The sequence below is a fragment of the Nomascus leucogenys genome, chromosome X (assembly GCF_006542625.1).
Source record: "Nomascus leucogenys isolate Asia chromosome X, Asia_NLE_v1, whole genome shotgun sequence".
Taxonomy (NCBI): domain Eukaryota; kingdom Metazoa; phylum Chordata; class Mammalia; order Primates; family Hylobatidae; genus Nomascus; species Nomascus leucogenys.
This window is the reverse complement of record NC_044406.1, coordinates 12,396,840-12,421,181: the sequence shown is the minus strand read 5'-3', so window position 1 is coordinate 12,421,181 and position 24,342 is coordinate 12,396,840. Positions and strand designations below refer to the sequence as shown.

The 24,342-nt window shown below is 42.2% G+C and overlaps 1 protein-coding gene across 3 annotated transcripts in view; it reads left to right on the top strand.

Annotated features, from left to right (window-relative positions):
* The first annotated feature begins 1,011 nt into the window (after positions 1-1,011).
* GPM6B (glycoprotein M6B) overlaps positions 1,012-24,342 on the top strand; it is a 167,206-nt gene continuing 143,875 nt past the window's right edge. For 2 of the 3 annotated variants that reach the window (XM_012500928.2, XM_012500929.2), the window contains exon 1: positions 1,012-1,328. In XM_012500928.2, the coding sequence (XP_012356382.1) occupies positions 1,325-1,328 (4 nt within the window). In that variant the 5' untranslated portion in view covers positions 1,012-1,324. The remainder of the gene's footprint in view (positions 1,329-24,342) is intronic. The other variant, XM_030806886.1, reaches the window with a different exon arrangement.

Here is a 24,342-nt window from a genome sequence, read left to right as displayed (position 1 = left end):
AATCTTTCCTAATCCAATAAATTTCAATAGATGAAATGTTTGCCTCCTCCACCCTTTCTCAGTCCTAAAGCCTCTCTTTTGGCTTAAATGTCCCTTAAGTGTACTATCTATTGTCACTGTTTATGTAACCCTCTGTTCAAATAACATGATGTATTTTCAGAACAATAAAAGAACACAACAAAAAATATCAGGTGGGAACATCAGGCTCAGAAATGTCACACAGAGCATTAGTCCTACAAAAACTGCAAGAGTCTCATAACTCTTCTAATACCTTTGGAGACAGGAAAATTCTTCTCTAAGGAGACAGAAGGAATTTAAGCCCTGTACACTGTTAAACCATTTAATTCACTTAAAGGCTCAAGCGCGAGGCCTGAGCAGCGGGAGAAATGGTTGACTGGAGCGAGCCTGCAAAGTCTCCAAGAGCCTTCCAGGGGTGGACTTCCAGGAATCAAGAGGGGTGATAACGGACACCAGCAAATCTGGCACCACTCTAGATTGGAGGGTGCTACCTGTGTCTTTCTAAGTCATTAGCCACCGACAAGTTACTTATGTCAATGTTTCGCAACCTTGGATGCACATTGGAATCACCTGGGGAGCTTTTAAAGCACGGATGCCTGGGTCCCACCCGCAGAGGCCATGATGAAATCCGGTTTCCAGAAGCTCCCCAGCTGATTTCTCCTCTGCAGCCAGGGTTGAGACCACTGAATTAAGTAACGACTCGTATCTGAACAAAAGGAACTGAGACTGTGGATTGAGACAACGCTGTTAAGTACTATGTGTCCTTGGTCCAGTGTCCCGGGCCTCAGTTTCTTTATCTATACAATGGGTGTGGCTAAGACCTCAAAGCCCCCCGCTCCCCCCAACCTTCCCCGGCCATAATAGTTTTCATCTGGGACGCGGATCGCCGCCTCCGCGATCCTAGAAGCCCACCCCCCTCTCTACCCATCCCCCTCGCTGGCTTTTCCGGTTCCCGCGCCCCTCGGCGCTCGCCCGGGGGTCCCAGAGGAAGCCGCGAGCTTTGCCTGCAGACTAGGCGCGCCCGCTGCCCCCAATCGGGCCCTAGCTCCGGGCGCACAAAGCCCCCGGCGCTGACGTCAGGGCCCCTCTCCGCGCGGCCGGCCCCCAGTGCAGGCGGAGCCGCGCCGCGCTCCCACCCCGGCCGGGAGCTAGGAGCCAGCGGCCAGCCCCGCGCAGCGCAGCGCAGCCCGCAGGAGCCCGGTCAGCGCACGTGCCCGCGAGACCTGCAAACTTGTGCCACCGGCTCTGCCCGTCCCCGGGGAGCCCGAACGCCCGCAGCCCGCACCCCTCCCGCCAGTCTCCAGCCATGGGTAAGCGAGCGCGCTGGCTCCGCGCCACGGCCACGGTCTCGCGCCCCCGCCCCGGGAGGGCGCGCCCTTCCGAGGGTCCCGCCCCTCCCCCGCTCAGGTGGCGCCTCCTCGGCCACCTCCGCGACGAAGCCGGGACGCTGGAGGTGGGAGGGGCGCGGCGCAGGTGTCCGGAACGCCCAGGTGCACCTCCCTGTTGTATCCTGGGGAGGGGAGGTCCCCGCTCCGGCTGCGCCCAGGCTGCACCCCCGCACGTGCGGCTCGCGGAAGCCTAAGAGCTAGGTCCCCGGGAGGGGTTGCAGAGAGAACAGACGGCGCGTCCCGGGCTAGTGCTTTATTTTAAGGGGCCAGTAGAGAGTAGCTTCTTGCCTGTTTCCCGGGACGCTCTCCCTGTCGCCCGAGCTCCCAGTCCAGTCCTGCCCCGCCCCGCCCCGCCGTGGTTCTGTTCTCCTTAAGCCCGCGCGAAACAAACACCCGGTTCCCCAAGCCTGGGGTCTTCCGGGAGCTCATTTAGAAACCATGACCCTTGAAACCAGGAAAGTGGCAGGAGAGAGGGACAGCATGGGATAGAGGCTGAGTCTCTCCTCTTTGTCCCTTGTTCCAACTATCAAAATGCGGCCCGGGCGCAGGTGGAGACGGTGTGCTGAGCGGGTTCCAATGCAACGGGGGAACGACTAGCAACGGCAAAAGGCTCAGCTCCGGAGGGTGAAAATCTGAAATCTCCAACCTGGCCCGAGGCTGGTGTAAGGCGGCTGTAGGATTCTTTTTGTCATTTCCTAACACCCTGAAATGCTGCCGTCAGCAACATGTCTTTAAGTGGGGACTCTGTATTGGGAGGAAAACTCGTAAAGGGTGCTGTGGAAATCAACCTCATTCCGCAGCACTCCTGAAAACGTGTGACAGCTGTGCTTGGGAAAGGGTTTTTCTCTTCCTGCTCCGTTATCTTTCTCTAGTGACAGACTCCAGCCACAAGCCACAAAGACTATGAAGAGCATTCCTAACGAGGACGTCAGTGGGTTTAACCATTGCGAGTTAATGGTGAGGGCTTGGGAATTGCTTGCCCGCTCCTCTCCTTCCCCTAATCATTTATCCCCCTCTTTCACATTATCTCTGCTATTAATTGTGTGTGGGGGGGCGATAATTTTGTACTGATTAAAATTTTGGTGAGGAGTAAAGGGGGCACTTTTTTGCATTTCAAAGGAAGCTCAAATAATTTTCTAGTTTACATTTTTAAAATTACTAGGTGATCAAAATATGAAAGGAGGTAAGGCCCACCAAATCCAACAGGAAAATTTCTTTCTAAAAAGTTAGGCAAGAACTAGCATAAGATCCTTCTAGAAAGGGCAGAATCGAGTGGTCTGTAACTCAGGTTCCTACTTCTCTTAATGTCCCCCATGTGAGCAGTCAAACCATTCAACCTCCGTTTTAAATGAGGCTCATACACAAAATGAGGCTCAGAGGATGACTGCTACTCAGCCTGTGATCACTTTGGTGATAATTGCCACCAAAGATGTTACAGTTACGAACAAGTGTGGTATTGAGGAAAGCATCAACTACTTTTTCTGAAATCGTTATTTTAATTTAACGCTAGGCGTTTGGATTTGTACGTGGAATTATCACACGGGGACCTTCTTCAGAATAGCTTTCACAATACTTTGGGCTGATGTAGGGGTAGGGTGGGCTTCATTTTTAAATAGGTGTGGAGTTGGGTGCAGTTCTCATGAAGCAAAGGCCCGAGCCAGAGACCTGTTCTTAAGGAAGTACTTTGTGTTTTGGACAATTGTTGGCTCCACATTTCAATTGCCAATTTATGTTAATTTGTGCATACTTCACTGGTTCTGGCAGTATCCTTGGTTTTGATTTTAGTTTTTACATTAAAAAGAAAGTTCCCTTCATGTAAAAAAGGAAACATACTGATTTTCTTTGGTAGACTCTTAGTAAATACACCACGGGGCCATGAACTGGTTTTATTTTTCCAGATGTATTTAATTACCGTACATCCTCCTATGAATATTTTAATTGAAATGATTAAACGTTGGGAAAATTCTGACCATTGGCCCATTAAGTCGGGACTTTGGTTCTTAATACAATTAGTTCCTTAACCAGGATCAGTTAATTTACTGGTAAAATAAATGAGGTTTGTAGAAATAAATCCCTTCAGACTCAAATTTTAAGATATTTACAATCTTTAACCTAAAAATAAAATAATGAGTAGTGGTGATATGTATAATTTCACTTTTCATTACATCTTGAAAGAAAACATGGGTTTTTAATTGTTAAGCCAGTTTTTTTATAGCCTTAAGATGTAATTCACCTATCATACAATTCACACGTTTAAGTATACAAGTCAGTGGTCTTTAGTATATTCAGATTTGTGCAGCCATCGCTACTATCTAATGTTAGAACATTGTCATCAACCCCAAAAAGAAATCTTGTACCCATTTAGCAGTCACTCCTCATTCTCTTCTCCCCCCAGCCCCTGGCAACCACTAACCTACTTTCTGTCTCTATGGATTTGCCTCTTCTGGAGGGTTCAGGTAAATGGAATGAGCCAATTGATGTTTGAAGTGTATTTGACTGTTCAGTAACTTTGGTTGTTTTGCACAATGAGATGTTGCTGTATTGTGTATGCAGTATGCTACCTAAATGAGTGTGTTGAAACTAATTATTTCTCTGGCTGAAGGGTTCCATGTTTGGCTGCACATATTGTGAAGGTGAGTGAGAGTGCACACACACAACACATGGACACACACACCCTTCAGTGTGAACTCTGGTTTTATCTGATAGGAACTTGCATTGCCCAACAGAATTTTGATTCTGTTACCTTGTTCATAGGCCTGAAGGCATAGCAATTAAGTGAATTCCATGTAATAACCTCTTATAAGGCATTTGTGGAATAACCAAGCTGCTTTAATATGGCTTATGTATCCAGAGAGAAATGCTGATTTTGTTTCTTTGCCTGTACTTTTAAAATTTTTATTTATTTATCTTTTGGAGACAGGGTCTCACTCTGTCCATGCTGTACTGCAGTGGCCTGATGTAATAACTCACTGTGGCCTGGAACTCCTGGGCTGAAGCAGTCATCCCACCTCAGCCTCCCAAGTAGCTGGGACTGCAGGCGTGTGTCACCATGCCCGACTAAGCTTTACATTTTTTTTGTTGTTGTTGTTGAGATAGGGCATTGCTATGGTGCCCAAACTGGTCTCAAAGTCCTGGCCTCAAGTGATCCTCCCTCCTCTGCTTCCCAAAGTGCTGGGATTACAGGCGTGAGCCACTGTGAGTGGCCAGTTGCCTATAATTTTAAATGGAAACTGCATACAAAATGATCAGATACAACAAAATATTGAAATAATTGTTTCAACCCATTTTGTGGTAAGGAAGTTCTTATAAGGATTATGTATTTAAATGTCAATAATTTCACTAAATAGCATTTTAAAAATTTTGGTCTAGGCTGGGCGCGGTGGCTCACACCTGTAATCCCAGCACTTTGGGAGGCCGAGGCGGGCGGATCACAAGGTCAGGAGATCCAGACCATCCTGGCTAACACGGTGAAACCCCATCTCTAATAAAAATACAAAAAATTAGCCGGGCGCGGTGGTGGGCGCCTGTAGTCCCAGCTACTTGGGAGGCTGCGGCAGGAGAATGGCATAAACCTGGGAGGCGGAGCTTGCAGTGAGCTGAGATTGCGCCACTGCACCTCCAGCCTGGGCAACAGAACGAGACTCCATCTTAAAAAAAAAAAAAAATTTTGGGTCTAGAGCAGTTCCTTTTAATATGTGTACAGATCATCTAGCGATCTTATTAAAAAAGCAGTGTCTGATTCAGTGGGCCTGGGTGGGGCCTGAGTTTCTGCGTTTGTAACAAGCTCCCAGGGGGTGCTCATGCTCCTGGTTCCTGGAGCCAGGAAGCAAAGAAGGCTGTTAAGCAGAGAGGCCCTGGTGCCTGCCCCAGCTTGCCCACTAGTTTGCTGTGTGATCTTGGGTAAATCATTTTCTCTTCTTAATTTTAGTTTACTATAAAATAAAAGAATTTGATGAAATTATTTCTTTGGGTCTTTACAGGTCAACCAATATGTAATTTAGAAAAAAGAAATGAGAGAGTAATGTTATGCTTGAAAAACAAGAGAAAACAGCTCCCTGATGGTCTAAACACTACTTGAGTGCATGAAGCCAGCATCAGAAGTGTCATCTATAGTTGGGTTAAATGCTGGCATCTTCGATGTGCATGCTTCCAGTATGATTGGCTCTCCTCCAAGGGAACTGGTGGAGGAAGCTATAATGTTCTCCCTCTAACACTTCCAGCTTTGGCTTCTCCTGACCTCTTCTCCTTAAATCCCTTTCTTCCCCGACATCCAGGCTCAAGCCACCCTCAGAGGCTGCACTCAGAAAGAAGCACGCTGAAGACCCATACATGCAATGCTTGGTTCTGGAAGCTTGCTCAGGAATTCAGATGCAGTGGGAGACAAAAAGGAATGGAATCCTGCTGAATAACTGGGCAGGAAGTGATCCCAGAATATGCTAGCTTCCCTCCCTCTGAGTCTAAAGATCTAGTAAGGAGCCCATCCTTGGATCTTGGAGAGAGCTCCCTTTTAATATCGGGACACAAACCGACATTTTGAGTAAACCTCATAGTCGAATACCACGGAGTACCGTTTGTGACAAACAAGAAGTCATTAATTCTTTATTATATTTTTGCTCTACCAAAAGCTGTTGACCAAACCACCTGGCTTCTCCAGGGGCTTCTTGGAGAAAACCCTTATCTGCTACATCCAGGACCAAGCAGCTGGATGGTTTATTGAAAATGCCAAAGGGATGAATCATAAAACGTGCCACATATGTAGCCTAAACATTTTGTTTAACTTTAAACATTAATTTGCTGATATTTTATTGTAGAGTCAAGGCCTTTGCTTTGAGTGCAAGGACCTGATTGGAGTTCCTATAAGTCTTTCTTACATTAAATCACAGCCAAAATTCATTGGCTTCTGATTTTCAGCTTCAGATTCTTACATTAAAGTAGAATGAAAACCTAAAGGCATTGGGAACCAATCTCTGGGCAGAATCCCTTTATATCACCTACCCCACTCCCCTTAAACCTTTAAACTTGCCCGTACTTACTTTTGCAACTATTTTCTCAAGTGACTCATTTTTGTTAAGACTCTCCAAAGTAATCAACCTGGTTTTCAAAGAAAGGAAAAAACTCTCTCTTTTGGCACTCCTATTTTATTAGTTTACGTAATATTGAATTAAGTTTCATAATTCTAGTAACAAGTACAACTGGCGTAAACAGGTTTGGGAACACACACCACTGACTCTTCTTAAGTACACTACTCGGGGGAGAAGCAGTACATAGATACATTGCAAAAGAGCCTACAACCCAAGTACTGGACAGTGATCAGTATGGTTTAGAAAAAGAATGGAGGATATGGGGTAAATGGGTGGGGTCCTTTAGGTAAACATTGGTAAGAGAGCATCTGGTATATTTTGAGCCATCATCATCCATTTAATAATTTTAACACGATGGGTGGCTTGTTAGTGTTTTTAATATGCTCCTTTCTGTTCAAATACCAAATTTGTCAAGAGCAGAAATCGTTGTATTCATTGTTATACCCCAGTGTTCATTGGAATGATTGGCATATTGTAGGTGTTCCACAAATATTTGTTTAAAAATGAGGATTCATATGCATTTTATTAAGGTCTATCAACATTAAAATTATAGATTTCAAGGTATTTAAATTAACATTGATGTACTGCAAACTCTGGTAAACTATGCTAAATTAAATAGAGTAAATTACATAAATTATTGTTCTTTAATAATATTAATATTTTTATCACAGAATAACAATTTCAGAGCTTGAAGTTGCTTTAGAAGTAATTTGATTGCTGCCAGGCATACAGACACAAAAACAATTGAAAGAGCAGTTTAGATGTTCTTTCATTAGCTTTTTTTTTGCCTTGAGCTTTTTTTCTTCTGCTGCTATAAAATACTTTTCTTTCTCTGGTGAAAAGTACTTCCTTCTCGTCAGGTTTTTGAAGTTCTGGAAAGATTGGAGTTGAAGGCTTTGTTTCCGTGAAACTCATTATTGCCCTGAGGATTAAAAGGCAATGGCAGCTTTGTGTTTCCATCCTCACCATGTGTATTAGGGTTAAACAAGTACCTACCACAATATCATGCAACTAGCATGTGCCAGTCTCTAAGCCTTTGAATTCCTGTCACATGTCCATCACCGTGGGGCTCTCAGGGGAATATTGGACAGCTGCTCACTCAGCAAGCATTCACAGAGTCCTGTTCAGATGAGCCAAGTACTGTGCTAAGTCTTGAAGCAAAAAATAAACAAGACACTGTTCTCAAGTAACCACAGTCATTTCTGAAAGGCAGATAAACAGCTATAATAAAAGTACAAGATCCTGTAGGAAAAAGAATATCTGTCTGAGGAAAAAAGGGGGGGAGGTGGTATTTCAAAGAGGGATTCCCTAGGGAGGCAGTTACTTTAAATCTGAGAGTCTTCAAGGATGAGCAGGAAGATGGGGGTCAGGGTGTCCAGGTGTCTGGGAGAGGATGGTCCAGGCCCTGGATACAAATGTGTAAAAGCAGGAGCCGTGGCAGAGGCTGCTGTGTGGGTATGTTGAGTTGGGAATGGCCTCAGTGTAGGGGAGTGGGGAGAGCTGAGGCCAGATTGTAAAGTACCAGGAAATAACTTGGTCATTGCCCTGTTGGTCACAGAGAATCAGGAAGGGATTTTAAGCAGGCACATGGCAGCTGGAGGGAAATGACAGTCTCCCCAAGGGGATAAAAGAAACCCACTGAGAGAATCATTTGGGTCTAACTATAAAATTCCAGATAAAAGTTTAGAAAGAGTTCTGATAAAGGTAAAACCTTGTGGCTTATATGAAGTTTCCAGTGGAGACTTAGATTTGAGGAGTGTTGAGAAGGGTGGAAGGGATTAGGATAACCCATGAAAGATAGGTAGGAGTGAGCAAGGTTTGTTGGGGGAATTCTGAAGAAACTGGCCTGGCCATAGCAGAGAGTAGGTATGGGAGAGAGTAGGAAATAAGATTTGGTCAGGGAACTGAAAGCCAGATGGGAGTAATGAATTTTAGTTGATTACAAATGGACACATATAAATGAATCTTAAAAAATGTTTTAAATGTAGTCCATTGTCTCATCCCTCTTGAAAGAGAGAAGGAAGGGAAGTATTAGCTTTCTGGGATGGAAAGATATTGGGGTGATCTTTGGTGTGACTCCAGAGGGGTTGAGGATTGGAACAGACCCAACTTCCATGTCTATTTATTTACTCGATTATTAATTTTATTTACTTTTTTTCTTTTTTTCTTTCTTTCCTTTCTTTTCTTTTTTTTTTTTTTTTTTTTTTTGAGAAGGAGTCTCACTCTATAGCCCAGGCTGGAGTGCAGTGGTGCAATCTCGGCTCACTGCAAGCTCTGCCTCCTGGGTTCACGCCATTCTCTCGCCTCAGCCTCCAGAGTAGCTGGGGCTACAGGCGCCCACCACCACGCCCGGCTAATTTTTTGTATTTTTAGTAGAGATGGAGTTTCACCATGTTAGCCTGACCTTGTGATCCGCCTGCCTTGGCCTCCTAAAGTGCTGGGATTACAGGCGTGATGGATTATTAATTTTAAAAGTGGGATTTGTTGTTGTTGTATTGTTTTTGTTTTTTTGAGACAGTCTAGTTCTGTCACCCAGGCTGAAGTGCAGTGGTGCAATCTGAGCTCACTGCAACCTCAACCTCTTGGCTCCTGTCTCAGCCTCCAAAGTAACTGGGATTACAGGTATATACCACCATGCCTGGCTCATTTTTGTATTTTTAGTAGATACAGATTTCACCATGTTGGCCAGGCTGGTCTTGAGCTACTGACCTCAGGTGATCTGCCCGCCTCAGCCTCCCAAAGTGCTGGGATTACAGGTGTAAGCCACTGTGCCCAGCCATCTTTTTTTTCTTAAATATTTGCAAGAATTTACCAGTGAAGCCAGTTGGGTCTGGAGTTTTCTTTGTAGAAATGTTTAAGTTATGAAGTGTATTTCTTTAGCAGAGGAATATTCAGACTTTCTCTTTGTTTCAATTTTGGTAAATTGTGGTTTTCAAGGGCTTTGTCCATTTTATCTAAGTTATTTGTTGGCATAAAGTTGTTCATAATATTTTGTATTATCTGTTTAATCCTGTTATCTATAGGATCTGTAGTGATGTTCCCTTGTTCATTTCTTTTTTTTTTTTTTGAGACGGAGTCTTGCTCTGTTGCCCAGGCTGGAGTGCAGTGGCACGATCTCGGCTCACTGCAAGCTTCACCTCCCGGGTTCATGCCATTCTCCTGCCTCAGTCTCTCGAGTAGCTGGGACTACAGATGCCCACCACCACACCTGGCTAATTTTTTGTATTTTTAGTAGAGACAGGGTTTCACCGTGTTAGCCAGGGTGGTCTCGATCTCCTGACCTCGTGATCCACCTGCCTCGGCCTCCCAAAGTGCTGGAATTATAGGTGTGAGCCACCGTGCCTGGCCTCCCTTGTTCATTTCTAGTGATGTAGGTAATTGGTATTCTCATTATTTTTCTTGATCAATATTTCTAAAATTTATTTTAATAGCTTGATACTTACATGTAATAATTATATCTGATAGGTAAGTTGACCACTTAATGAAAAAGAAGTACATTTTCTAGTAATCAAAAATAGAATTTAAGTATCTAAAAGTAAGAATTGCTTACTTGGTTAGAAAAAAATAAAATCTGCCAAAAGAAAAAGTATTTAAACATGATCTTTGGAATTTTACTCTTAATGGCTGTATATAATTCAGTATGTTTGAACTTGGTATAACAAGATCTATTATAAACAATCTTGAGTTAGAGTAGATCTTGAGTTGAGCTTAGTATTTTCTTGGGTATTTATTTGTTTAGTTTTTGTAGGACTGTTAAATTCTATTTTCTTCTTTGGACCAACTGGAGATAGATACTAAAATAAAAGAAGTCCTTTTATCTTCCCTTTTAAGTATACTTTTAGAGCAGGGTTTCTCAACCTCAGCACTATTGACATTTTGGGCTGGATGATTCTTTGTTGGGGGAGTATGAGGGCTGTCCTGCGCATTGTAGAGTGTTTTGCAGCATCTGTGTTCTCTACATACTACATGTTGTAGCAGTCCTCTGTAACAACCAAAAATGTCTCCAGACATTGCCAGATAACCCAGGGAGGGAGGAAGGGAGCACCATATTGAGAACCACTACTTAAAGGGTAAGAGGGATTGAAAACCTTTTGTTTCTCACAATATCATAAAATCTGAGTAGTAGCATTGTTGAGAACTTGGTTGAGCACATTTGCAGAATGGGAGGATTTCTTGTTTAAAAGGTTTTTCCTTCCAAAAGGAATGCTTGTTTTTTTTTAGTTGAAGGAATTTTTTAAAATTTTTTTAATCTTTTTCTTACGACGTCAGAGAATCTGGAGATATAATGGGGAGCTTTGCAGACCACCTAAGTCATTCTTCCTTGGAGTAAAATGGTGCCTAAACCATCTCGATAATGAGGCCAACCTCCTGGGGAAATAGTGTGCCTGGCTTTCCTTGGTAACTTGTTCTAATGATTAGTGCACCTTATCTCAGAAAGGACTGAATCTGTGAAGATCCTTTTGCTTACTAAAATAGTTTTCATAATCTTGTTCTCCTCGTTAAGTGGAAAGACATGAAGGATCTAGTCACATCCTTAGTTACCTTGATGGCCTTTCCAAATTTAGAATTCATCTTCTTAGCTGTAATCAAATCTACCCAGATTAAGCCCTTAAGGCAACCTTCCTGCACGTTCCGTCCTTAGTCATGTCTTCATTACCTTTGTTCATGTGTTTGAGAGATGTGGGAGTTGGAAGAGAAAGGATTGATTTCCCCCTTGTTTAGAGATCCGTTTTCTATAGCCATTGATCTCTGCCATTCCTACATCCCAGCCCCCACAACCTAGACTCCTCCCTGCAAATGGAGACTGTAAGTCAGTGTTTTCTGAGACATCTGACCATACTTGCAAAATAGTTCCAGCGTAAAAAGAACAAGAACATTGGAAGCGAGGGTCAGAAGGAGTCTAGAAAACCTGCTATATTGTATGTGCATTGGGTCACTGTTTTAGATTTAGAAATGTTTCACAGTGTCTTCCTGAAAAGAATGTTTAAATGGTGGATTTTAAGATGGGTGCTTAAATTTAGGCATCTGTTCCTTCACACAATGGGCAAAGAATGGAAATGTAATTAGCAATGTAAGTGAAGCTCTTAAGATAACGTAATTTGATACAGTACTTTATATTTTCCTTTTTGTTTTCTCATTTGGCATATTCTGACAATTTCCATGGTAATTAAAAAGAATTTGGGACCTTAAAGGGATGAATTTCCATCCTATGAATTACTACCATTTTGCAAAGCCACTGTACCTGTTTACTAAAAACTGTTTTGAGCTCTATTATATGATGTCACGAATATTTTTAGATGTTTTGTAAGAGGCACAAATATTATAAAATCATTAAAAATTGTTATTGAAGTATAATATGTATACACGAAAAGTGGGCAAATCATAAGTGTACAGCTTAATAAGTTTTTCTAAATGTAACCAGCAGTTAGATTAATAAGCAAAACATTACCAGCCCCTTAGAAGCCTCCTCAGGCTGCCTTACAGATATACCCAATCAAGGCTAATCACCTCTAATTTCTGTCAGCAGAGCTTTGCACTTTATGTAAATGGAATAATACAGTATGAACTCTTGTGTCTGGTGTGTCTTGCTCCACATTTGATAACATTATTTTGAAACAGAAGGATGTTTTCTGTCTGGAAAAGAGATCTGCTTCTAAATCATTATGGTTAAAAGCATTTATTAAATGCTTTTGTGTGTAGAACCGTACTAGAAAGTACACATATCATTGGTTCCTACCCTCTATTTTAAGTGGAAAGCATTGACACAGCAGCTGTGAGAAGGACTTTGAAAATCCTTGATGAAAGATGAGATAGATACATGAAAACATGTATACAGCTGGAGAGATTACAAAAATAAAGTGTCCCCATTATCCCCTTCAGAAATGGAAAGTACATTTTGAGGAGTTGTGAATGAAGACAAAGCTGTAGGTGTTGCATACCTATTCAGGATTTGATCAAGGTGAATGCTTGCTAACTTCAGGACTTAAGGATGTAATAGATGTTGAGGCCTGCCTCCTCCCAATTAGTCTCCTGTAGAAGGTGAAATTTTAGGAATTGTTTGAATTAACAGGAGTTAGTGAATCTTTGGCTAGTGGATGTTCCAGATGGTACAGAGGTGTGGACAAAGGCCCAAAGGCCTAGGATGATTTCTGGTTTTCATCCTGAAAATGGAACAACATAGGAAATTGTGGTTTGCCAGTTGACTTTTCTTCTCGTTTGTTTGGACTTAGACAATAATACTTTGCCTGTGTTCCTTCAGTGAGGAACTTTGTTAACCAGAGAAAATGATGCGGTCAGCAAAATGAATGCTTTGTCACCACACCGAACTAGCTTTAAATCGTATGGTGTTACCACTGCTTCTCAAGTGGTGGTATCAATTTATACTCTCACCAGGAGTGAATGAGCATTCCAGCTTCTCTATCTTTACCAGCATTTGCTATTGTCACATTGTTTATTTTTTCAAATATCTGATAGGTATGAAGTGGTATTTCATTTTTTTTTTTTTATATTGAATTTCTCTAGAGAGGTTGAAAGTTTTGTGTAGGTTATTGGCCATTGGGGTTTTCCTCTTCCATTTAGATCTTTATTTGTATTTGTCTTGATTTGTACTAGTTCTTTATGCCTTCTGTATACTAATCCTTAGTTAAAATGTGTTTTCAATATCTTCTCTATGGCTTATCTTTTAACTTTGTTGAATACATCTCTTGTTGTACTAAATCTTTTTTATTATAATAACATCCTAATTATCAATCTTTTCCTTTAATTTTTTATGACTTGTGCTTTTTATCTTTGCCTTGTTTTAAAATTGTTTCTATCCCCAAAGTCATGAAAATATTCTTCTAATCCTCAGTATTTTCTAAAAGAAAGTTTTTCTAAAATCATGCTTTTCACTTTTCAGCCTTTATTCTATTGGGATTCTGTTTTTTTGGTATAGTTTTAGATAGAAAGCTATTTTTTAAAATTGTTTATTTCCTATACAGAAATACCATGCACTTAATAAGTCTCTCTTTCCCCCGATAATATCTATATCTGTACTTCCTTACTATATGTGTGAGTACATCTGTGGACTTCATTCTGTTCCTTGATCTGTTTTGGTATCTCTGTGCTATTATTACACTGTCTTCATTACTATAGATTTATAATAAGCCTGGCTATTTCTTAGGAGAAATTTTCCCCTTTTTGCTCTTCTTTAAAAGTGACCTCTTCTTTTCTTGATCCTCTGCTTTTTTTTTTTTTTTTTTTTTTTTTGAGACCGAGTCTCGCTCTGTGTCACCCAGGCTGGAGTTCAGCGGCGCAATCTGGGCTCACTGCAAGCTCCGCCTCCCGGGTTCACGCCATTCTCCTGCCTCAGCCTCCCGAGTAGCTGGGACTACAGGCGCCCACCACTACACCTGGCTAATTTTTTGTATTTTTTTTTTAATTTCTTTTTTTTAGTAGAGACGGGGTTTCACCGTGTTAGCCAGGATGGTCTGGATCTCCTGACCTCGTGATCTGCCTGCCTCGGCCTCCCAAAGTGCGATCCTTTGCTTTTGGAATCAGCTTTTTATGCTCCACAAACATCCCTGTCAGGATTTTGAGTGGGGTTGCAGTGAATTTATAGAAATTTTTTTTTTTTTTTTGAGATGGAGTCTCGCTCTGTCGCCCAGGCTGGAGTGCAGTGGTGCGATCTCGGCTCACTGCAAGCTCCGCCTCCTGGGTTCACGCCATTCTCCTGCCTCAGCCTCCTGAGTAGCTGGGACTACAGGCGCCCACCACCACGCCTGGCTAATGTTTTTGTATTTTTAGTAGAGCTGGGGTTAGCCGGGATGGTCTGGATCTCCTGACCTTGTGATCCACCTGCCTCAATCTCCCAAAGTGCTGGGATTAAAGGCGTGAGCCACAGCGCCTGGCCAGAATAATTTCATGATAGTCAATGTATTTACTATATTAAGTCTTTCATTTGTGGATATGGTATATCTCTTCATACATTTAGATTTTCTTTTGTACCCCAAGATAATGTTTTTGCATACCTTTAAAAATTTTATTTCAAGGTCCCTCATAGTTTTGGTGGCATTGTTTAAAGGTAAAATGTAAGGTAATCCCAGTGCTTTGGGAGGCCAAGGCAGGAGGATCACTTGGGGCCAGGAGTTTGAGCAACATAGAGAGACCCCCATCTCTACAAAAAAAAAAAAAACAAAAAACAAAACAAAACAGCCAGACATGGTGGCGCCTGCCTGTAGTTCCAGCTACTTGGGAAACAGAGGTGGGAGGATTGCTTGAGCTGAGGACTTTGAGGTTACAGTGAACTATGAACATGCCATTGCACTCCAGCCTGGGTGACAGAATGACACTCTGTTTCTAAAAAATAAAAAAAGTAAAGCAATTAGGGTTAAATCTAATTCCATGCAATGCCGTGGTTCCCTTCCATAGACCTGTGACTTTTGAAAGTCCAGCTGGATGGACAAACTTGTTCAGATTAGCATAGAAACTGTGAAGGGAAGCTGATTCTGAGTGATCACATACCAGCCTGGTCATAAGAGCTGTATATGGTAGCTCTGTGACTATGTCCCAGAACCTGCTGAGTAGCAAACGTATGGGATGCATCATGTGCTTATGCATCCTTTGAATAGAATTTCATCTCTTCCTGGAAGAGAACAGAATCCATCATCACTGAGGGAAAACTCAGTTTCTAAGCTGAGTTTTAGCTGCTTGCTTGTGCTGTATTTTCCAACTAGTAGTGTTTTCATGAAGGATATTGATTTCATTGTCATATTGATGCAGAATGAGAAGTCAAATCAGTTCTACTGATTCAAGAATAAAATCTGTTTGCCAATGGAAAACAAAGCTAGTGGCTAACATACCAAAATTAATTTTGCTTACCTGATATTTTCTCCAAGAGCAGGGAGCCCATGAGTCCTGGGAGTCACGTGTTGAATGTTAAAACTTCCAAACAGTGATAGAGTTCCCAATTTAGCTAAGAAGGGACCTCATCAAAGTCCACAGGAGTCCTGAAGATGGGATCCTGTTGTTTAGATATTTATGCAGAATACAAGAAAAGAGGCAATAGAGTTTGAGTTAGATATTAGAATATCCTTCCATTGAAGGTGGTTGTGGCCGGGCATGGCGACTCACTCCTAATCCCAGCACTTTGAGAGGCCGAGGTGGGAGGATCACTTGAGCCTAGCAGTTTGAGACCAGCTTAGGAAACATGGTGAGGCCCTGTTTCTATTAAACTAAATTTAAAAAATTAGCCTGGCTGGTGATACGCACCTTTAGTCCGTTACTCAGGAGGCTGAGGTGAGAGGATTGCTTGAGCCTAGTAGATCAAGGCTGCAGTGAGCCACGATTGTGCTACTGCACTCCAGCCTGGGCGACAGAGTGAGACCTTGTCTCAAAAAAGAATAAAAAATAAAAAATAAAGGATCGATTTTATCCATTCACCAAATACTTATTAGACTGAGTGCTAAACTTGTAATAGAAGGATGGTTAAGTCATGATTTTCACACCCGGTGAGTGATTTGGTCCCATGCAGGTGAATTAACGTTATATGCAGATGAGTCTGCTGTGTAGCAATTGTACTCTGTGTTGGCTAGTGATGACGTGTAACGGTTTCTGCCCTCGAGGCACTCTGCCTTCAGTGAGGATAGTCAACAAGGTAACACCTGTCACGATCCCATGTGGAAAACGTTACGGATAAAACATAGGTGGAGGACCCACAATGCCACTCAGTGGAGGTAAAATGCCTGGGAGGAGCCTTGGAGGGTGAACTAAAGTGAAATGAGATATTTTTACTTAAACCAACCTTCACCATATCATAACATAAGAAAATAAAAATCCTTAATATGTTAAAATGCAGATTTCTTCTATAAGAAAAATGGTGCACCCGATGTGCACCATTACAGAGACCAAGTTTACATTCAAGATGCAAATTCTTGGTTGAAAGAGAAAGAAAAATGGCCAGTTTTTATTATCTTAGAGCGATGCAGCTAAAGTAATCCAGGAAAGATTTAATTGGAGCTCTTCTGTTCAAACGTTACTTCCATGTTTGGAGATGTTATTCATGATAATGAAATTTCCTTGGTCGATTCAAGATTACCTAGTTTCCCTAAGACATTTAATGGAAAACTTCTCCTGGCATATTTTACATAGCTGCTCACCCTGCGAAGAAGAGGCCAGCACTTGGGCTGTAGCAAGAGCTTGATTTATTCCGGAAAGCAGTTTATTCAGCCGTCGAATGAGATTATATGTGTGGCTGTTAGCCATCACTTCACAGAAATATTCTTATTCCTCAACAAGGCCTCAAACGTTTATTTATTTAAGGGCAACAAAAATCACAAATGTAGATTCTCCTAAAACATCTCTTTGGAAATGCGATTTTTCACAGGGTGCTGCCATTCCCTGGCTGCTGCTGATGGCTACAACCAAACTGGACTGCCGGACATTTTCTACATGTCACCTGCTGTCCCTGCGCAGCAGTATCCCCCACTAGCCAGCACACTTAGGTACGCTTAGGTTTTTGTTTTTTTTTTTTCTGAGACGGAGTTTCACTCTTGTTGTCCAAGCTGGAGTGCAATGGCACGATCTCAGCTTATTGCAACCTCTGCCTCCTGGGTTCAAGCTATTCTCCTGCCTCAGCCTCCCAAGTAGCTAAGATTACAGGTGTGCGCCACCAGGCTAATTTTTTGTATTTTTAGTAGAAATGGGGTTTCACCATGTTAGCCAGGCTGGTCTCAAACTCCTGACCTCAGGCGATCTGCCCGCCTGGGCCTCCCAAAGTGCTGGGATTACAGGTGTGAGCCACCGCCCCCGGCCAGCTACACTTAGGTTTGTGTAATCCTGAAAGGCCTCAGGCATAAAAATCCCTTTTTAAAATTAACTTCTTTTGTCATATGTTTCTGTCTTGGGGGTGGTCTCTGAATGTAGAAACTCTAGAGTTTAAAATTGAAGTCTAAATTTGGTTGTGAAAGTGAAGTTTCTTTTTATTTTTTATCTTATTTTAGCATTTAGGGATTTGAGTAAAAGTGGTGGTATTTCTACTCTGTGATTGAATTGCAGTTTCCTCAGCCCAACATGACAAGTGACATATCATTAAAAAGAAAAACTCATACGTGAAGTAGCTGTGACATAGAGTGGGCTGTTGATTCGAAAGGTCGACCTGGTTGGAGGCTTGAAGGCGTTGGGCTTTCTGCCTGGCAGTCTCTCCCTCATGTACCTACAGGTAATGTTTGGAAAGTCAAGGACTGGGGAGAAATTGAGACTTCAGATTCCTTAAGAAGCAACAGCGAGGTTCTTTTTGCCTCAAGAAGAGTTTGTCAGTTAGACTCATGGTTCTCAACTAGGGTAGATTCTGTCCCCCTCAAGGGACAGTTGGCAATGTCTGGAGACCTTGTTGGTTGTTACAGATTCGGGGGATGGGGAGGTGCTCCTGGCATCTAGTGGGTGGAGGCCAGGGTTGCTGCTAACCATTCTATAGTGCACAGGACAGCCTCTCCTCAACAAAGAGTTATCAGGCCCCAAATGTCAAGAGTGCTGAGGTTAAGAAACACTAAGGCAGACTGAGCTTTTGAAGTGAGGTAGGAAGCAGGACTCGACTCCAGAGACAGGCTCAGATGCTGGACCAAATTGAGGACTAGGTAAAACAGGGCCAGGGTGGAAGCAGCTTTCTGTAAGACATGCCCACTAGTGTGCCATGTCAGCTTACCATTGCCATGGCAACACCTGGGCGTTACCTCCCCTTTACATGGCAATGACCTGATGACCTAAAAGGTACTACCCCTTCCCTAGAAATTTCTGCATGTAATACCCCTTAACCTCCATATTATTAAAAGTGGGTATAGGCCGGGCGTGGTGGCTCACGCCTGTAGTCCCAGCACTTTGGGAGGCTGAGGCGGGCGGATCACGAGGTCAGGAGTTTGAGACCAGCCTGACCAACATGGTGAAACCCCGTCTCTACTAAAAATACAAAAATTAGCTGGGCATAGTGGCACACGCCTGTAATCCCAGCTACTTAGGAGGCTGAGGCAGGAGAATTGCTGCTTGAGCTCGGGAGGTGGAGGTCGCAGTAAGCTGAGATTGCGCCACGGCACTCCAGCCTGGTTGACAGAGTAAGACTCTGTCTAAAAATAAAGGGGGGGGAGGTTTATAAATGTGATTGCAAAACTGCTCTGAGCTGCTACTCTCTGGCTATGGGGTAGCCTTGCTCTACAGGAGCAGTCACAGAGCTGTAACATCTCCTCTTCAATAAAGCTGTTTTTTCCTCTACCTCTGGCTAGCCCTTGAAATCTTCCCTGGGCAAAGCCAAGAACCCCTGTGGGCTAAGCCCCACTCCTCTACTAAAGTAGTGTAAGACCATCATTGCAAACCTTTGAAACATATAACCTGTAGGAAGGTTTGGGATTTGGGCTGGAATAGGGCAAAAAATTCTAGACAGCAAAGAAAGAGACCCAGGTATAGATAGGAGTTGCCCAGTTCAGGAGATGCTTTCTGAAGGGCATCTTTCAGGACAAATCTTTTCCTGATGCAGACAGACGTAGTCCTGGTTTTCATTCATTACTGTTGCTGATGTGGGCCTACTTGTGTAAGTCAGTTGATATTCATTAAACTCTTACAAGGCATTCTTTATGATAATGAAACATAAATGATGATAGCATATATGACATAAAACTGAATTGTAATTAGCTTTGGAAAATAGTACTTGAAAGTTTCTATTTAAGCCTCTTTCTAGCAAACTCTCAAATATTCATGTAACAAAAGAAGACAGCATAAAACATTGAAGTGAACTATTTTTTTCATTTACCCATTAATTTCTTCCTTTTTATTTTTTTTTGTTTTTGAGACGGAGTCTTGCTCTATCGCCCAGGCTGGAGTATAGTGGCGCGATCTTGGCTCACTGCAAGCTCTGCTTCCCAGGTTCATGCCATTCTCCTGCCTCAGCCTCCCGAGTAGCTGGGACTACAGGCGCCCGCCACCACGCCTGGCTAATTTTTTGTATTTTTAGTAGAGACGGAGTTTCACCGTGTTAGTCAGGATGGTCTCTATCTCCTGACCTTGTGATCTGCCCGCCTCGGCCTCCCAAAGTGCTGGGATTACAGGTGTGAGCCACTGCACCCGGCCTTACCCATTAATTTCAAGCAATAGGTTTAATCTTTTTTTTTTCTTCTAAGAGCTGCTAATGAATAGTACAATGGCTGGTTTACGTATCGTGTTTCCCTGGCTTTCCCATTCCTTGGTGAAGATGTTAGGTTCAGATTATGAAATAGACAATATTTGACCCTTTGTGGTGTACAAATACAGCATTTTCATGTGGTTCTAATAGAAGAAGGTAGTGATCCAACTACAACCCCATCACCCCTACCAGGGCCATTTCCAGGCTGATACTGAAGTAGGACAAATAAAATGCCTATTTTTCTTTCTTTTTTTGTTTTTGAGACAGAGTCTTACTCTGTTGCCCAGGCTAGAGTGCAGTGGCCCAATCTTGGCTCACTGCAACCTCCGCCTCCTGAGTTCAAGTGATTCTCCTGCCTCAGCCTCCCAAGTAGCTAGCTGGGATTATAGGTGTGTGCCACCACACCTGGCTAGTTTTGTATTTTTAATAGAGATGGGGTTTCACCATGTTGGCCGGGCTGGTCTTGAACTCCTGAACTCAAGTGGTCCACCTGCCTCGGCCTCCCAAAGTGTTGGGATTACAGGCTTGAGCAACTGCGCCTGGCCTCTTTTTCTTCTGAAACTTTGCAGATGTAGCTATAGTCTCATTCTGACCAGTCTTCAAAGGACTCTGGCTTTAGGTTTCTCTGTCCCTAGACCTGGGATTTCTCTGCAAAATACTTAAGAGCCAGAGCATGCTGTCCTTTAACCTCCTTTGTAGAAGCCAAGACTCATCCCCCAGTTTCTCTCCTCTGTAAGTATTGATTTCTGTGTGTTCTCTTTTCTGCAGGCATATGGTATTCCTGTTTGGGTAATTGTTAAGGATGACATGGGAGAAATTCTCAGTTATGTTCAGTCTGTCATTTAATTTATATTTAATAAATGCTTCTCAGTAACTAAATATAGGTGTATAAAATTGATAGATATTTGCAGGAAAGTTTTTACCCATATATTTAGTTGAAGTCAGTAAAAATGTCATTTCCAGATAATTATTCAATGTCAGGTGCTTATGTTTATACAGTTTACTTATTCCTAAATATATTTGGATCTCTATCTTACTATAAATTTTCAGTTGGTGCATCTTTAACATCTTTGTGAGAAAAATTCAACATAATCTCACATACTACAGGTTGTTTGAAAGTCTTATTTTTTCATTGTTTATGTAAAACTGTTAAATATTCATGAACATTATTTAAAATAAAAATGTTGGTCTTTGAGGGTGAAATTAAGAATGTAGAAATGCATACCTTGGTTTCCCAGAATTGAGTTCATCCTAATATGAAACAGCAAATCAGAACCCTGTTTATTGTAGTATTATCTTTGTATTTGAAAGCAGGTGTGTGTTCTTGAAAATATTAAACAAAAGTCATAGAGCTACATATTGGCCAGTTAGGAAACTCTCTTCTTCTTACCTTCCACCCCACCTCCAGACTGTTTGCCTAATCCCTCTTTGTGATGTCTGTTGTGCTGGTATAACGATATTTGAAATCTCTGATGAAAACTTTGGCCTCAATTGACCCTTACCTAAAGTTGAAGAGATTTCTCCAAATAAGGAAATGAAGGGAGTTAAGAGGTTAAGTGATACAGTTTGGATGTGTATCCCCGCCCAAATCTCATATGGAAATGTAATCCCCAGCATTGGCAATGCTGCCTGGTGGAAGGATTGTGGGAGTGGATTTGTCATGAATGGTTTAGCACCATCTGCCTTGGTACTGTCCTCCTGATAGTGAGTTCTCATGAGCTCTGATCTTTTAAAAGTGTTTGGCACCTTCCCACTCTCTCTCTTGCTCTGGCAATGTGACGTGCCTGCTTCCCCTTTGTCTTCTGCCATGATTGTAAGTTTCCCGAGGCCTCCCCAGAAGCCAAGCAGATGCCAGCATCATGCTTTCTGTAGAGCCTGCAGAACCATGAGCCAGTTAAACTTCTTTTTTAAATAAATTACCCAATCTCGGGTATTTCTTTACAACAGTGTGAGAATGGGCTAATACAATAAGTGAGAAAGAAAGGAAAATTTGCCCAACTATATATCATCTTTCCCAGGTAATTGGGAGTTTTCTGTGCTTTCATTCCCATGAGGAACTGTCTCTATAAATGCTACAGAAAAGATCTACCGTTTTGTGATTGTCATAGTCAGCTACAGTGATGCCTCGGGAAAAATAAGACTGCCATAGCTGAAGCCCAAGCTCTTAATGACCAAGGTAGTTATTTGCTGTGATGTTGCTGCTTTTGTTGATACCATCAAAGGCATTATTTGAGGCATAGCTTGCTTTCCTAGCCAGCTTCCCAACTTTCATTGTGCACATTCATTGCCCAAGTGCAGTTGCAAGTGCAGGGGCTACAGTGACGAATAAGACAGTTCTTGGTGGGCAGAAAAATTATAAGGGTTATAAGCAAAACAATAGCAATTTTTATTGTGTTCAAAAATGCATTTTCTTCTGGTGACAGGATAGTCCTAATACTGGTCCACATTTCTACCACATATAAGTATGTAACATGCATTTCTCTTTTCTTTTACATAGTAGCTGGCTGTCTTAATGACTGTATTAACAATTTTCAGATTTTAGTTATATCTAAATGTTGCTACTTTTGCAAGTGAACATCCTGCTGAAACGTATTCAGTTGGGAAGAATCTGGCCTTTTTGAAAGGGCATTTTCTGAATGTAGCAAATTACCACTGATAGTTTAATGCAATTAGGAAAATGGAAGTGAATGGCAATGAAACTGATTAAAACCATGAGTTGTGTCACAGAATAAACCATAAATGATATGAGTAACTATAATGTCATGATGAGACACTGCCATTACTTGGTACTTCCTTCTTCAGAAACCTGGTAACAGCATCACAGGAGCCTGAAAATGGATTAAGTCATTGTTTGAATGTGGAAGTATTCTAGTCTCACATATTTTAGTCTCAGATACGATGCTTCATTTAATTGTGTCTATAAATTTATTACCTACAGACATTATCTTTAGGGTCAAGGAGACAAGGTATATGTTATTGTTCCCATGGTAACTTTGTACTTAAAATGGCAGGCTGCGCTTACTTGATTTAAAAATATCTACAGTTTGATTGCTGTAAAAACCTGTGTTCATAATTTGCTCACGTCCAGTGACTCACTCCTCATTTAACTGGCATTTCAGCAAATGACTTGATCACATAAATTGTTTGGAGAACTAACAGAAGGTTATTGCTCTGGCGCACTAAAGCTATTTTAGATTTCTATCATTTAAGATTTTGAATATTTAAAAAATAGTTTACATGTGTTTTTGCCAAGTTAAGAGTGAAACAACCTTAGTGGAATGTTTCTTTTCTTTTTGAGACAGGATCTCACTCACCCTGTTGCCCAGGCTGGAGTGCAGTAGCAGTGATTATGGCTCATTGCAACCTTGGCCTCCTGGGCTCAAGCGATTCCCCCACCTCAGCCTCCCAAGTAGCTGGAACCACAGTTGTGCACCACCACACCTGGCTAATTTTTGTGTTTTTTGTAGAGATGGGGTTTCGCCATGTTGCCCAGGCTGATCTCAAACTCCTGGGCTCAAGCTGTCTGCCTGCCTCAGCCTCCTAAAGTGCTAGGATTATAGGCATGAGCCGCTGGACCTGGCCTCATGTTTGTTGATAATTCATGGGCACAGTGATGAATTGTACCTTGGTGTGATATGGGGCATCTTAAGCTAGCAGAAGTTACAAGGCAGATGTGCCTACTAGCTTTTCGCTTGGATTTATAACAGTGGACTTGAAAGTTTCGATCTATTTGTATCTCTCCTCTGCTGACACAGAAGTCCCATTTTAGCCAACCTGCTGCCTTATTTTTTAAGATGGAGCCTCCTTACACACACACATACACACACACACACATTAATAAACTAATACATGTTCTTTTCAAACAAATTTAAGCAGTGCAGACATGCTGCATTAGTTTCCGTCCAATAGCTTGGAGTGGGTGCCTGGGAACAGCTCTACCTCAGGAGGAGGGTGCTGGGCTTTGTGGCTGCCCTTAACCACTGAGAGTCTTTATACGTGACTATTTTGCAGATGACTGGGGTTTCCAGTACACTTCAAATTTGAGATAAGCAGGGAATAACAATTTATGTAGATATATCTGAGCCTGAATTGCATTGTGTATCCCCACTGGCGACTCCAAAGTCTCCTACTTTGGAGACGTGAGCAATGACAATTCTGTATTGGTTTTTTCTTTCTGTTTAGATATCCATTCCAAAAACTTGGGGACAGTGTAGGAAGAGAACTGCTTCCACTGTGAGCTTCTGTTTTATCCGTCTCTGCCTTTATGGCGGTCTTTCATTGGCAGAGTGTGTGTGTATTTCTGTGTTGGCATCAGACAACCTCCCTGGGTCTCTGAGAAAATAAAATTATAGCTCTAGCCTCATGAGGCAGGCCCAGAGACTGCTGCCTCAGGCACCCTTCCTGCTGTATACCTCCTGAGGTTGGATAGAGCAGCTGAAAATCCGGCCGAGCCTTTCAGAGCCTCTTAGGGGATGTTTAAGTGGCAGATTCACTTAATTATTAGACATGTTCCAAATGCAGGAGAATGAGCTTTGAGAGAGTTTTGAATTTGGGACAAAAGGACGCTTTTTATGAATCAACTTGATTTTCACAGAAACCAGAATGTGTGTATCAGTCAAGAAATGAAGGGATATACACACACACATATACGTAATACATATATACATGTACATACATACCTGTTATATATTAAATGGCAGATATAACATGC